The sequence below is a fragment of the Citrus clementina genome, unplaced genomic scaffold, assembly GCF_000493195.1.
Source record: "Citrus clementina cultivar Clemenules unplaced genomic scaffold, Citrus_clementina_v1.0 scaffold_3, whole genome shotgun sequence".
Classification (NCBI taxonomy): Eukaryota; Viridiplantae; Streptophyta; class Magnoliopsida; order Sapindales; family Rutaceae; genus Citrus; species Citrus x clementina.
Genome location: NW_006262339.1, coordinates 42,807,612 through 42,823,372, shown reverse-complemented (window position 1 = coordinate 42,823,372; position 15,761 = coordinate 42,807,612). Strand labels below are relative to the sequence as shown.

Here is a 15,761-nt window from a genome sequence, read left to right as displayed (position 1 = left end):
CACATTTCCTCCTTAGATCCGAGCCGTTGAATCAACATCTGCGGCTCGAGTTCGACATAGAAACTGAATGAATCTTACTTCCTATACAGGACCGTGTACGGGACGCAGCCCACTGACAGTAGAGCGTGTGACGGACGCTCGTAAAAGGCGGTGGGTGTACTACTAGAAAGGGAAAGCGGAAAGTAAGAAGATCAACATGATATACGAGGATGCACATGATGGAGAGAGTGCGGTTCTAATCTCGAGAAGTGTAATAACATTTTAGAATTTGTTAACTTCATGAAAAAGATTCCCGCAGCTTAAAAGTTTTTCTTTTCTTTCTAAATATTCAGTAATGTTATGCTTATGCTTGTTCATTTTATATATATTTAATTGCGATAATATTTATGTACAGAGTATTATTAAAAGTCTCTTTAAATTTTATTGTCTATTTATTTGTAGTGAAAAAAAATAAGTTCTTCTCTAAAAAAAAATTAAATAAGAATAAATTAATATTTTTTTAATCAAATATTTTCCTTTAACAAATTTAACTACAACTATTTTAATTAAATATTTGTTTCTGAGTAATTTTATGTAACCTGATTTTAAATGTCATTGTTGTTGTTGTGTTTTGAATTTTTTTTTATAAATAATTTTATTGATGTGCTCTCAATATATTTTTCCCAATATGTTTGTCCATTTTTTAATTTAATGCATGCTAATTAAAAAATAACTAGTAGTTAATAAATTAAAAATGTAATATTAATTATAAAATTATTACTTGAAAACATACAACAATTTGAAGAAAAAAATTTATTGTGAGATGTGTATGAGTCTAATAATATTTAGTATGTTAAAAAAATTAAACAGCTCATTTTCTAAATGAAAAAATAAATAATACTTATATTTATTTTCTCTCTCCAATAAAAATTATTAATAAAATAGCAAGAAACTCACTCGACAATATTGAATAGTGAAAATAATATTTTATTTAAAGAATTCTAATTGAAGTGTCTTTTGAAGTGTCTAATCCTTATGTAATTCTTCAAATAAAAAATAAAATTTTATTTGAAAAACCTTTCGATAGTGCACTAACATCTTAATACAGTATGTCAATCATTAAGCAAATTGTAAAACTAATAGATTAATAATTAATAATAAATCAATTATTACTATACACATAACATTAAATTATTAGTATCATATCAATTAGTATCTTAATTAAATATTTTTTCGGCATATTAATAATTTGGTATTCAAATACCATATTAGGATCCGACCAATCCAATATCCGAATTAAATATCTAGCACAACATTGTTGATCAACGCCTCAAAAATTCAAATGTGAAAAAAGACAAATGTTAAATATCTAGCACAACATTATTGACTCTCTTTCAATTGATCAACGCCTCAAAAATTCAAATGTTAAAAAAGACACTAAGAATCCGATCTGCCCTACATTAAACTGTTATTAATTTTGAGAAAACTATTTTAAACTTCATTTTAATAATTATTTTGTGTTCAAATGTACTTGATAAGTGGTAGACTTCGTCGTTTTCGGAGTAGAAAATAATAATGGTAATCAGTTTCACTAGATATATGTATTTTCAAAAGCACCCCTGAAGTTTAAAAAAATTGTGGGCAGATGATCCTAAAACAATTTGCAAGCAGCCAAGTCCACGCAACTTCTGGTGAGTGCAACTAGAAAATTTTAATGCCTTTCGTCCGGCATGATGATGGTGATGCCCCAATTCAAGGAGAGAGACCATGTATTCAAAACAGGACCACCTTACGGCTTGGTTGCTTAAAGGGAAGACATACTCATACAATCTTTGCATGGGTTAATATTTATTTATTGTCCAGCCATCGTTAACGCTAATACAAATACACTACGAATATAAAATATAAATAGTATCGCACGAGTTGGTATTGTATGAGAGTTTGATGGACCACGACTATGCTCGCATTTGAGGGATGATGATAAATTTTAATAGCTATTGGTGAAGCACAGACAAATTCTATCAAACCATATATATATATATATATATATATAGGGAATTCCTATCTTACATATATGCAAGATACATTCCACTAATATAAATAGTGCATATGTGGAGCTCACGTACTGTTCATGTGAGATGGATGTATCTTACATGCATGTAAGATAGGGAGATCTATATATATATATATATATATATATATATATATATATAAAGCTTGAAAAGAAGTCGTTTTTTTTAGTTGTCATGATTGACACATTTCCGTACATATTATATATTTTCATACTGTTCGTGTTCGATCATATAAGGAAAAAAAAGTCTTGTGTTCTTGGAATTAATATAATTAGTAAAAGATAGTGGTTATGGCAAAGCTGCTTCACCGTATAGCGTTGATGATAACTGTTAAATCATAACAGTAAGTGTAGATTCAATATTTATTTTTATGATCGTACAGTCATCAGTATTATTCCACTATAGAGCAATTTCAACTTAGTAAAATTTATTAAATGGAAATAAAATATCTAGAATCAAGTGAATAGTGGGTCTAATTAATATAATTTGTAAAAAGTAGTGACTATAGTGGAGCTTGATGATGACTGTTAAATCATAACCGTAAGTACAAATTTAATTTTTATTTTTATAATCGTACGGTCATCAGTATTACTCCTCCATGGAGCAATTCCAACTTAGTAAAATTTATTGAGTGGAAATAAAATGGTTAGAATTCAACCCATTCAGTTTTTCTTTTTTCTTTTTTTCAATAACGGAAGTGCCTGTTTACTGCGTATTAAAAGAGAGACGTGAATAAATAACAAAGCCACAAAACCCAAAATGGAAATAATTGCAAGCATGTGGCTTGCTCTATGGACCAACAAATTAGGACTACGGCATCGTAGTTTGGTCCTACTTGTCTACACCACCAACCACCATCGCTATCATTATTCATTGTCATTTGCTAAATTAGAAGTTTCAATAAGACTTTATGTGACTCTCTTGAGAATATTTTCTCTTGACGATAAACCACTTAGGGATTTTTTTTTTCAATAATTTGGGACCGTGAGAATTTTTTATATTTTTGGGATTATTTTATTTTATTTATAGTGAATTTCACAAAAGTAGGAAATTGTTATGAAAATTGAGAATTTGGTGAGACTTGCGGATGGACTTGTTCAATGCACGAAAGCTACGAACAAGTAAGGTAACCGGTTTAATGGGTCGGCTTTTATGGCCCAAAAAATGCCTAAACACTTGTGCCGAGTTTTTTTGGGCCCAAATTGAGCCTATAAAATTCAGAGAAGAGTACTATTGGCACCCCATTTTTTAATCTTATAAATTCCCTCTAATTATTTTTTTAACTTACAATTTTATTTCATCTGCAATTTAAACTTTTTATTGTTTTTTTATTTTTCATTTGACAAAATTTCATTAATTTCTTGGAATTATTGTAAAAACAAATCATAGAAACTAGAGAATTTGTTCAATAAAAAAATAATTTCCATCATTACACTAGTTGAAATTTGAATTTGACAAAAAATAAATGGATTAATATCTAAAATCCATATACCAATTTTGCAAATATAAAGGGTTTTAGTAGAATTTATGATATTGATAAAATATTTTGTGTCGTGTATCCTTAAAAGAATGGAGATTTATAAGATAAGAGATGGGGGTGCCAATAGCACTGTTCTAAAATATAAGCAAGCCCGTTATTTTTCGGCCCAATAGTGGCTTTGGATTGGACCTTCTGCTTTTTTGTAGCATACAAAACTCTTTTACAGTTTTACCTTCCAATTCCATGCCGTCCGGCGTCCGTTCAAAGTGATGAGGAGAGCAATCGTCATTTTCCATTCCCAAAAATCAATAATATCATGTCTCCTAGTGAATGACACCTCATCCCCTAAATACGAGGAAGTAACTTGTCATTTTTACTCTGACCAACAGATGAAGTGACGGGACGAGTAGAACCAGCCGCATGGGATCATCGCAAAAATTCAAATCAATTAAATTGACGGCAAAAATTCAAATCATCATTGACTCTAACATGCGTTGACCTAGTCGTTTAATAGATCTTTATTATCACTGACTTTTAGAAAACCGCCTCATTTTGATTAGTCCAACATTCACTTAGACTCCGTATATCTTTTTAAATAATTATAAATTAAATTTTTATTAAAAATAATTTAACTGTTTGATTATTAATAAGAGTTTTTATTAAAAATTTATAAAATTATTTTAATAGATAATTTTTTTAAAATTATATTATAAAAAAATAAAATAATTAAATAAATAGAGAATATTTTATATATTTTAATATTAAAAAAATTAATCTTTATTTCTAAAAACTTAAAATTTGAATTTTTACTAGTAGAGATAAAATAACTTATTTATCTTCAAAATCTCTATTAGAAAAATCACCAAACAATAAAAAAATTATAATAAAAACTTATAAGATTAAATAAGCACTTATGACCATTAAATAAGTCATATCAAATAGTCATTTAAACTCGTAACCCTAAAAAGTATGAAACAAACAACACGGTTTTGCAGTACATTAATTTTTTAAAGTTAAATGCAATTTATTTAGGCTCCTTTTTACTTCTAAAACCACCATGTAATTGAGTTGATTGGCACATTAATGATTCAAACTTCAAATCTTTTCTTTTGTTGTGGGGGGTAAAATAAAAAACCCAACAATGATTATTTTATTTCACCTATAATTTCCTTTAATAGAATTACTTCACTCAAAAGTGAAGTTGAAAATTATATATTCCAAATTGTCCCATTTTAATAAAAAAAAATAAAAAGATTGGATTCACAAGTATCTTCATCTTGTAAACAATAGTTTTAATCTTTCTTTATTTAAATTTATTATCATATATAAATAATATTGTTTAAGGTTTACTAGAACTTTTGAATTCATAAAATTTCAAAAATTAGGTTTCAGATTAGCAGTGTCAAGTCATGTCTCCGCAGATTTGTAATTTAAATAACAATAAAACTTTTATTGTGTGTAATATTAAAAAAATTGTTACGGATTTTAAACAAAAAACAAATAATTTTTTTTTCAAAAAAATACATGAGGCTAAAGATTCAATAATACTAAGAATGCCAACAAATGAATCTCAATTTGAGTTCAAATGATATACATCACTCACTCGTTTATTGAATAATATATTTTATATTTAAAAAAAATATTTAACTATTATCTAATGAATAAATATCACATTTTCTAATTAAACCTTAAATGTTGAAAAACCTATCATTATTCTTAAAAGATTTAACTATACGGAAACGTGCGGCAAGGTTCGCGACATGAGATGACACTTTGGACCACACACTTGACCAATTTGTACACATCATCACATCATGGCACCTTCTTACCAATTACAAAGCAAACGCATAAACATTTCAGTTAATGCCAGTGATGCCCTCGGCCTGTCACTCAAATCTCAACTCTTGTGTTTGCTCTCTCTCGACTCAATAACTGTGCGTCTCTTAATATTTCCTCACTCTCTCTCACCACTCCGAACATCTTCTCTGTTTTTCTCAAAATTTATTTTCCCGATACATAAACCCCACTTAAATTATTTTTTCCTTTTTTAACCATTGATTCCCCCCCCCCCCCCCCACCACAAACCCTAATTTCCTCATTTTCGCATAATTTGCCGCGAAAGCTTCCCTCTTTAATATTTTATCTTATTTTATTTCTAATTATTTAATTAAAAATTAATTTTTTTTTGGAAAAAAAAAAAACACACTATTTCCAATTTCGTATGGATTCCAAGTCTTTCTTGTTAAACGATTTTCTTTCTTTATTTGGAGATCTTCATCACTCGGATAAATTTGAATAACTTTGATTTTCGTTCATTTTTTTCTTCTAATTTTCCCCTTTTTTTTTTATGAAGAGAAGTCATAAATCCCGAATTTCGTGCCTTTTCTTAAAAAAATGGAGGAAAATACAGTGGTATTCGATATTAGTTCCGACGAAGAGCCGGCCCTTGACGTGGCGGCGGGAAGCGATGACTATGGCTGGATATCAAAGCTACTTTGTGATGAGGTGGACGACTCTGATGACGTCGTGGTAGTGGGTGAGATAAAGTCCAGGTCTTCAAAAGTAACGGCGAATAAAAGTTTTGAAGACGACGATGACTGTGTCATTTTGGATGGTGACCCGGATAAACCAGTAGCCGTTAACGAGGATAAGGCCGATGATGGTGACGATTTGGTTATCGTTAGTCAGAAGGGGCAGGTATACTTCGGTTTAGTATTATGTTTATGTAAAAGCTTTGTTCTTTTTTGTTGTAGAATGAAGAGAGAAGTTAATGATTATGATAGAATTTTAATTTAGTGACATGGGTATTGTCTTACAAATATGTTATGCCTTGTTGATTTTGTTCTTTTGATGTTTCTTCGATGATTTTGTTTGTCCCACATGAAGATCATTGGTTTTTGAGTGATTGGAATTCTGAAAATGGGGTGTATTGGTTGATGGTTATGTTTAGACACTAAATAGGCTTCTGGCTTTTGAAATTTTGTCGCTAGGAAGTATGTTATGGCTTGGGAGTTTTTGTTGCTCTTTGAGGTTTTGAAGGCAGCTGGGTGATTCTTTGCTGTTTCTAGAGGTTAATTCTATTGATGGGGTTTTGTGAGAATGGTTATCTTGGATATGTTTATCTGATTGTGGTCTTTTGTGAAGTAGACATGATATGAAATTGGAGCAATGAGGTTAAATTAAAGTGAATCTCATCCTCCTTGATCTGCTGACCATACCACTTTATCCATATGAAAGGATGGTGAATCTGTATATCAATTGATCTGCTGAGCGCTTCTAGCTCCAATTTGCAGGAACTTGCAGATTGCACATTAATTTTATGTGGGTGCATCCATATGATTGGCTTAATTTCATCTGGTTATTAGTGGTGGTGCCACACGTCACTGGATTGGGTTTTCTGCTGCAAGAACACTCTATGCATGGTTCAGCAGCATGTGCTAGTTTGGATTGCAAACTGAAAGTGTGATTGTTCACTCTTTTAGTTATCTGGATAGAAAGTAGGCTTTTCGTTCACTCCTGTAATTATCTGGATGATTGCTTTTTTTTTTTTTTTTTTTTATAATTATTATTTTTACTTTTAACCACAACCTCCAAAAAGAAAAGGTAGAAAAAGAAGTCACTTATGGAAAATGCTATTTGTATTGATTCTTAGTACATTCAGACACTAATGTTGGTTCTTTGTTTATTGTTGTTGCAGGTTGCATGCAGAGACTATCCCCATCCACGACATCTTTGTGCTAAATTTCTTTTCAGTTCTACTGCACATGAAACTCACTGTAATCTGGTAAAGTCTTTTGTTGCTCTTATCTTTTTGAAACATTGGCATAGACCTCATTAGGAAACTGTCTTATCTATAGCCTTTAATGGTTAACATTTCTTGTTCTGATATATGCTGTTTCCGAGTGCAGTGTCATTGTTACGTCTGTGACATACCTGCGCCATGTGCACATTGGGGTACTGGAGTTAACAGAATTGACCACTGTCATGCCACTGAGAAAGAGGAGTTTTGGAAATCTCAGCGGAAGACTTTCAGGCGGGAGAAAGATGCTCCTTTACCTGTTCAAGTTCAAGTTCCCGATACTTTGTCTTTGCCATTGCCCCTACCTAACCAAACCCCAGCTCGTGATATCATTCGATTGTCTTCGAATTCCTTACCACAGAATCAGGTCTCCAGGCCTGCAGTAATTCGTGGTTGCTCTACTACCCCCAGGTTGACCATTCCAAACATGATAAGCCAGTTTAGAAGCCAACAGTCGGGACAAGTTCGTAGCAGAAATAGGATTCCAACACGCTCAGTTTCTCAGCCACCGATGCTTAGGGTACGTGGTCCAGGAATGTTCAAAAGGGCTGCAGTTGCTGGAGGTGGGTTGGAGGGGAACCAGTTTGTATATGGCTCATCAAACATCAGAAGTGGTTATGGATCACAGTGCTCACAAAATCCTGCTCCACGGGGAACATCAAATGACAGGATTGATGTTTCATGGGCCCCCCGCATGAATCATGATTCATTTACATATCAAAGCACTTCCCAAACTGGCATGGGAAATGTCTTCACAAGTACAGTGCCCTCCCAGACCCAAGTGTACAGTCAGCCACTTCCTCAACCTGAAGTATACAGCCACCCGATGGCTCAGCAACTGGTATACAACCAGCCCATTCCTGAACCTCAACTATACGGCCAGCCTATTCCTCAACCTCAGTTATATACTCAGCAGAGTCCTCTGTCAAATGAGGGCCAAAATGCCAATGAACTAGGAAATCAGGTGCAAAATTCCACAGGTCTGGATTTGTTGGAATTTGATGAGTGGGCATGCCAGACCAATCTGAGCAATCAACAACCACAAGTTGAAAATTGTCAGCTTCCTAGAACAGTGTGCATAAATGAGCCGTCGCCTGCTGAGGAGTTCAATTCACAGGGTAATGGAAGCGCTAAACTCTGTTACAACAATTTCAGTGAATTGGAGAATTGGTATCCAGACAATCAGTATGGTCAGGTGTCAGAAGGATATGTCCCTTCGGACCTGGATGCTGTAACTTCTGATCCTGCAGCATTTGATGCAGGTATGCTTTTTTTCGATTTTGAAACCTCTTTCAACGGTCTGGCACGTGCATAGTTAGCAAGTTTTGCTGGTGATGTTGATTTAAAAAAAAAAAATAGGATGGTTTATTTCCAGCTGCCTATTCACAGAAGAAGCTAAAGAAAATTGTGTTTTGTAGGTTGGGCTTACACTTTATCAGAGGACCTATTGTAGTGTACAAGTATTATGAGATGAAGTGTACTCAGTGCCTAATTGGATGAATGAAATTGTACAGATGCTGTTTGCTCGTTTAATCTTTTAGTTTAATGAAATCCGATGCCAATATGTTAAAAATTATGGGCCATTCTTCTGCGGTTTCATTTTCCCTTATTACTGCAACTTTTGATATTTTTGTTACTTATCATATTTATAGTGATCATCTGTAAAAGGAATTTGCATTTTCACTTTTATTGATGGAAAAGCAGGTAATCTTGTCGGAACTTTTACATAGAAAAATAGCTTTGAGTTCCAATTCCAGATCAAATTCCACTTCCATACATCTTGATTGTATTTTAATGGTAATACCTTCTCCCGTGTGCAATTATAACAACGGATGTCTGCGGTAATTCATAAGCTTGTGCAAATACAATTTCAAATATCTTTTGAACATCTTTGGACACATGCATGAATCCACCTATCCCCCTGTAAAACAATATCAAACTGAAGGCTTGAACACTACCGGTTGTTATTATTGTTGTTGTTTTTAAGAATAATAATAATGATTAATAGCAAAGACGAAAAGAAAAATTGAAAAACAGAAAGTAACTTGGAAATTGTTTTAAATGAATGATCGTCTAATGAGATACTAAAGAGTGGGAGCGTTGCATAAGTAAATTATAAATGAAATTTACATATTTCCAGACGGTAAACATAAAAGTTGCCAAATCACATCGACGAGATCATTGATAGAAGGTAATTATGAACATTCCTTTTTGTCGATATGTCTTCCTTCTTCATGTTGAATTTTTATAAACATTTTGCGAAATACATATGGCGTGTGAGAGACCTCGAGTCCTTCGCCTAATGCATGTTTCTGTGCCAAAGTGCCAATTACCTGATGAGGCTGGCAGCTACACTACAGAAAAGATGCTAACCGAGGATCTGTCCTATGTGGAAGACTGGTTCGAGCTCCCAAAGCCCTACAGCCAGCAGCTGCCTGCAATCAGCACACCAAATCAAAAACATCAGACAACTTTACGTGGCACTTGCAGTATTAGGGCAGTTCAACTATATCAGAGAATTAGCAACTTGGGTAGAAATAAGTTGCCTACCACTTGAGCCGCAAATGGCAACATCTTCTCTGGTGGCATGTTGGCACAAAGAGCTGCAAAACAAAGTAAGGACAAATGCATCAACTTTCCAAAGTTGAATATGAAATTGACAATGGTGATAAGCTACTTACTGTTTTAACAAAAAAGGTACAAACAAAACTCATGAAGATGAAAAATACACATTTTTGTGTGAAGTGAACATAATGTGCCAAATGGTTTAGCTTACCATAAAGTACTGCTCCAATGAATGCATCTCCAGCACCAGTGGTATCAACAAGTTCTGATGGTGGTATTTTCTCAGCTGTTCCAATATATAACCTCCCGCTTACTGTCCCTATCCCCTCTGCTCTCAGTCTTGCCTCTAACTGGGAGATTGAAAGGGTTATTTTATTTCTCAGAAGCTTATCTTTATTTCTGAAGCTTTGCCTTAAAGAGATACAGTTCAAGGCACAACAGAAATTGAATGATGAAGTTTGTGTTTACTGCTCAGCGGCAACAGTAAGTTTCTTATGATGGAAGTAATTACCGAAGATATACATGTTGGGACTGCCACTCTATCATCCTTCCTCTGTTTCAACTGTTCCAATAAACTGTCCACGTCAATTTCTTCTAACTCAGGACTTTCTGCCAGTATCAATGAAATAAAAACCTGTATATTTAGCATAGAAGTACAACAAGCTTGGCCGTTCCAAGTCTCACTTCCAGCACTTCCAATTGCTGTAAGTGCACAACATCTTCTCACTCAAAAGGCAAAAACTGGGTAATTGAATACTCACCGTTGACACTTCTCTCAAGCATTATGCATCCATCTTCACCCAAAGTCACAATTGCAAATCTCAAATTTGGCAATCTCAAAAGCATGGAAACAAGTGCACTTGGAACAGAAGGTGCCTCTGTCCAGACCTGTCACATGAAAAATTCATAAGTCTGACATAAAATTAAGCTGCAACATAAGATATATTATGCATTATGGATAAAGGCTTTGAAAATCCAGTTCAATCTAACAAGACAAAAGGACACAAAGTAAAAATGATGTAAATCAACAAAGAGCACAAAAATGAAGAAATCATTTTCATCATTCCAATATTAAACTTCGAAAAAAAATATACTTGAAATGAAAGTGATGGATGGTATAAATAAAGATATTAATGGAAAAGATAACTTCCAGAAATGAAAGGCAAAACTGAGGTGATGGTTATTCGGTATCACAACAGAAGTATGCCAAGTGTTTAGCAAGCCAGAAGATATAATGCTATCTCAAAGGAAACACAACTCTCATTGTCAAACCAAAATCCTCGACAGTGCTGCTTCATCTCTCACTCTCCCAATCTTTCTCTCTGTACTAAGATATCTGAGATTGAACCAGCAGACCCTACTGTCTTTCTCGACTGATAAAACTTAAATCTGATCTCTAACTCTCAGCTAAAAGCCTAAAGATTATTTTCAAGAAAGTATTGGCCACAGGAATTTAAAAAAAAAATGGCACTTCCTCACCATTTTATTCTCTTTCTAATTTATAATATAATTCCAAGTGGTTGTCTCAAGACAAAATTTGTGAATTATAAGGTAAATTTTGACAGTGAAAAGAAAAGTGAGCTATAAATGATTTTGATGATGAACCCCGTTGATGTCTCATTGAAGCATACAGTGATTTCTCATATGGTGTTGTTAATGGAATTAGTGGAGATTGCACTTCATGTTGAGATACTGTAACATGAGAACAGGAGGATCATTGTGTATCTGCATGCAAGTTTCGGCCATGAATGAAAACACAGGCGAAATAGACTGCAAAGAAAAGATTCAATATATACAGTAAACAATTGGAATGAACCAGTAGAGAAACAGACAGCATGCCTAATACCTCGAGTGAAAGCCAAAAAAAAAAAAAAAAATCCATTATGCAGAAATGAAATCTTAATACCTGCAACCAATGAATTGGCTGAAAATTAAGTTTCAGGTAATCAGCCAGTTAACTTTCTAGTCATACCAGAGACCTGGAGTCTAATCCCACCATATGGGAGGATTCTAGAGAAGATGGAGGGCTCCACAAATTTTGTAGACAACAAACTTTATGGAAAAGAAAATAAGGAATAGTTTGAAACAAAGGGAATCATATGTCTTCATAAGCAGGAAGAAGAGAAGGAAAGAGGGGGTAATCAAGACAATTGATTTTGGATACTTGTTATAATCATGCTGATCTAAGATAGTTGACATTTCTTAAAATGTCTGGCAAATGAACTCAACCATCAATAGTAGTTCCAAACTTGCCTGAGGAAATTTCGCTGAGCAGACTGCGTAACTAGCCAATTTCAGAAATTCATCGATCCTTTCCCTTTGCCTTTCTGTGTCTATCAAAATAGGTATATTCTTGCGAGCAGCCTGTACTGGAAGAACCCAATAAATGCAGTTTAATTCCTATAAGTTGGCATAAATCATTTAATAAGGTTATTTTTGCAACATCATCTCCCCCCCCCCCCCCCCCAAAAAAAAAGACATCTAGCAGAGAAATGCTGCATATAAAATGGCCAAAAAAAAATGGCCAAAAAAAAAAAAATCACAGAATATCTTTTTTCCAAAATAAAATGAGCATGTTCTCATTCTATTTCGTCAACAAGATGAGAACTCATAAACTTCATTTGCCGAGCAAGGATTATAAGGAACTAAAATAACTTAATTAATAAGATAACAATTACCTCCTGTGCAACAATTATAGCAGTGTCAGGCAACCTTCCATCGAGGTAGAGAATTCTTGCTCCATCCAGTGCAGAAAATATAGTTGACTCTGAAAGGTCATCCGGTATCATGGGAGGGTCTCCAGGAGTATGAATACATGTACGAGTTTTCCTGAAATCATTAACAACAATTAATCATCTGGAACTGAAAGCAAAAGACCAACTTAGCTGCTTATCAAAAGGAATGAAAGAAAAAGGGAACCCGCATGAGATGTTTGATAATTCATTCCAATTTAAGGTTTAGTACACACAATATATTTTAAGTTTCTTATGAAACCTCACTGATGTCAAAGATAAGCCAATATTGCGAAGGATACACTGGATCAGTGGCACAGGGAGAAGCTGGTAAAAAAGAATGAAGACTCTTGGGAGCAACTAAGGTCTGATGGGGAAAGTAGCAAAAGGGCTTTAACCAAAAAATAAAAAATAAAAAAGGACCCTAGGAACCTGCACTAACAGATAATAAATTTATTCCAACGAAGCTGTCAGAAGGAACCAAAGCTTTGAAAGCTATACATATTAATGCAACTAGGATTCCCACATGCCACTATTCTTTTAAAGGGACTAGAAAAGGGATAGGAGGAGAAGACACAGAAGAGAAGAATGTCTCTAAAGTATGCAATAATTTGTTCTCTCTTCTGTCCTGCAGCCAACCTTTAGTTTCTCTTAAATGAAAAAGATAAGTAACTTGGGATCAGTTCCCAATACGATATTTACAAAACTTAATTATTTCCTGAGTGAATTTATACACATAGCACCACCATCTCCTCCCAAAATTTTTCACTAAAAGGAAACCTGGAATCTGTTAGAAGTCAGCATATGCAGCATGAACCATGATTACAAGTAAATTCTCCAGGACGATCTAATGAACAGACATTTGCTCCAGACAAATCCATAAAGTCAGAAAAAAGGTCAAATCGGATTTTTCCTGTTCTACTTTTTAATAGCTTGCAATAAGATGCCATATCAAAGATTGAATGAAAAGCAAAGGTTCTCACATTTGGTTGTCAACAATTACATAGGTAAATGGTGAATTACCGTCCTTTGAGACCTGAACATAAGAAAATGGGGAGGGGAAAAAAAAATAAGAAAAAAAGATGTAAGATTGTACAGCAATTATGGCAAATCAAAAGTATCACCTACAGAATATATCAATCAATAAAGGCAATACTACTAGTTAAAACTGATTTGTTCAAGCATGAGATTACAATCCACACCAAAGCCTTCCCCTTTTATTGCAGCTGGCACTTGAAAGTGAAAAACTACTTTAACTCCCAATTGAATTAACGAAACGGTTGGTAATCCTGTAACTCATGCTTTGTCAAGATTATGAATTAAGTACATTATCTGAGCTCTGAAGCTTACCACAAGAAAAGAAGTATCCACGCCATCGGCTTCAAACTCCTCCCTTATACCCTTTCCCTGAGGGTCGTCAGCAATCTCGCCAAATTACAACAAAAATACATTTAGGAGAAGTTTGAAATGTTAAGACATATCAGCAAAAAGATCCAAACTGTTGCACAAAGTGGAATATGTTTCAAATAGTACAGGAAAACATGATAAACAAAACAAATACCTTTGAGATTATCCTTGGGTTTAATCCCAATCGAGCAGCACAAGTCAACGCATTTCCTGCATTTCCACCTCCTTGAACCTGAAGAACACAAAAACATGATCATAACAAATAATTTTTGCAAAGCCATAAAAAAAAATATATATATTCACAGTTCTGCTTATTTTCCACTTACTTAAAATCCTAATATGGAGTACCAAATAGGGTCAATTGGGAAGCAATATGAGAAATTAAATGGCATTGGCTAATTTGGCTATTTAAAAAAAAATATCATTGTAATGAAGACTAGAAATAAATAAGAAAGCACAAAAAGTTCAAATAAATAAATAAATAAGAAGAAGAAGATAAATACCCTCAAGCTTGTACTTCGGATTTTGTCGTCCGGCTTAGGATAAGAGGCGACTGCGGCCAAGAAATCCAATCCCACGCCGCCACAGCCTACCTGTGAACAACACGCGCCCCCTCCACTTCATTAGTTAGCATGCACAATAATAACTACAAATAAATTAAGAAAGATAGAAGACGTACAACGATGCGATTTTCGGGGAGAGAAGGTAAAGGATCAGATGACATTTTGAATCTGCTGTAACAAACAACATCTTATTCTTATCTATCTCAAATAAAATTTAAAATTACAATTATTTTTGGAAAAAAAAGGAAAAAAAGAAATGCAGCGCAAGTCGAGGTGAGAGTGACAGTGAGAGTGAGTTGACCTGGAACTTGAAGCTGATGACGAAGAGGAAGAGGTTGAAGGAGGATGCAAATAGCGAAAAGAGACGAGCTTTACGGCATTAGGACATGGCGTCAGGAATTGCATTTTTTTATTCTTTTTTTATAATTAATAATAATAATAATAACAACGGCTGTTCAGTTAGCGCGTGTCGTGCAATATAGTGGGAAATCCTATTGATTTACATGCATATGGATGCGGTGCTGAAATGTATGTTGTACATTTGGAGAAGGGTATGTATGGCGTCAGGAACCTAAAGTCCATATTATTGTTAAAAAGTTCAGGTTCTTTATAAGTCCATTCAAGTTTGGACGGGCCGGGCCTAAGCTTGGTTGAGCGGGCCTGGGCCAGCTTAAATCGAGCGTGAGCTTTCATTAATTTTAAAATAAAGTTTTAATGAAGTAATAAAATATAAATTAAGAATAATTATCCAATACATAATAAAATAATAGTCCAGTACACAAAATATTTAACACCATAACATAATCAATCATAAATATTGATATAAAAAAACAAACTAATTTAATATTTACAGGCAATCTTCTTCTTCATCCTTCAATTTCTCACTAGTAAAAAGTTCTTCAAGAACTCCACCTAACAAAAAAAATGGTAACATAAATAGTAAAGCAAAAACGGTTAATAATTGATTTTATTTAGGAGGAATTAAATAGAAAAATAAAGTATCTTGATTCATTAGAACACCAACAAATTCTCAATTTACGGAAAAAAATACAAATTTTCAGATAAATTTATTCCATATTGTCATTACGATAAATTAAAAACATAAACTTAATTTATTTGTAAATAAATCCACGCAAAATTAAACCATACTTTTTGCAATTTTCC

At 33.7% G+C, this 15,761-nt stretch overlaps 2 protein-coding genes across 4 annotated transcripts; one reads left to right on the top strand and one right to left on the bottom strand.

The window, feature by feature from the left end:
* Nucleotides 1-5,386: 5,386 nt before the first annotated feature.
* LOC18048554 lies at nucleotides 5,387-8,906 on the top strand. 2 transcript variants are annotated; one of them, XM_024189142.1, is made up of 4 exons: nucleotides 5,387-6,228; nucleotides 7,229-7,315; nucleotides 7,440-8,592; nucleotides 8,749-8,906. In XM_024189142.1, exons 1-4 carry the CDS (start codon nucleotides 5,926-5,928, stop codon nucleotides 8,781-8,783), a joined length of 1,578 nt encoding a protein of 525 aa, XP_024044910.1. In that variant the 5' UTR covers nucleotides 5,387-5,925; the 3' UTR covers nucleotides 8,784-8,906. The 2 variants fall into 2 exon arrangements, with proteins under 2 accessions (XP_024044910.1, XP_006443715.1); XM_006443652.2 differs by having other exon boundaries at nucleotides 7,440-8,906.
* A 479-nt stretch (nucleotides 8,907-9,385) lies between these two features.
* On the bottom strand, nucleotides 9,386-15,118 carry LOC18048553 (ribokinase). 2 transcript variants are annotated; one of them, XM_024189394.1, is made up of 13 exons: nucleotides 14,899-15,118; nucleotides 14,714-14,768; nucleotides 14,538-14,627; nucleotides 14,189-14,266; nucleotides 13,978-14,052; nucleotides 13,611-13,663; nucleotides 12,574-12,724; nucleotides 12,149-12,259; nucleotides 10,657-10,783; nucleotides 10,407-10,504; nucleotides 10,107-10,245; nucleotides 9,881-9,933; nucleotides 9,386-9,765 (listed from the first exon to the last, which is right to left on the bottom strand). In XM_024189394.1, exons 1-13 carry the CDS (start codon nucleotides 15,000-15,002, stop codon nucleotides 9,685-9,687), a joined length of 1,215 nt encoding a protein of 404 aa, XP_024045162.1. In that variant the 5' UTR covers nucleotides 15,003-15,118; the 3' UTR covers nucleotides 9,386-9,684. The 2 variants fall into 2 exon arrangements, with proteins under 2 accessions (XP_024045162.1, XP_006443714.1); XM_006443651.2 differs by having other exon boundaries at nucleotides 9,387-9,765; nucleotides 14,714-14,765; nucleotides 14,899-15,117.
* Nucleotides 15,119-15,761: the final 643 nt, after the last annotated feature.

Coding starts and splice junctions, on each gene's coding strand:
- LOC18048553 (XM_024189394.1), bottom strand. CDS start 15,002: ATGCAATTCCTGACGCCATGTCCTAATGCCGTAAAGCTCGTCTCTTTT. Junction 13,664..13,977: donor TGGATACTTCTTTTCTTGTG/GTAAGCTTCAGA, acceptor TCTTATGTTCAG/GTCTCAAAGGACGGTAATTC. Junction 10,784..12,148: donor GCTCAGCGAAATTTCCTCAG/GCAAGTTTGGAA, acceptor TTCATGTGACAG/GTCTGGACAGAGGCACCTTC.
- LOC18048554 (XM_006443652.2), top strand. CDS start 5,926: ATGGAGGAAAATACAGTGGTATTCGATATTAGTTCCGACGAAGAGCCG. Junction 6,229..7,228: donor TCGTTAGTCAGAAGGGGCAG/GTATACTTCGGT, acceptor TTGTTGTTGCAG/GTTGCATGCAGAGACTATCC. Junction 7,316..7,439: donor ATGAAACTCACTGTAATCTG/GTAAAGTCTTTT, acceptor TTCCGAGTGCAG/TGTCATTGTTACGTCTGTGA.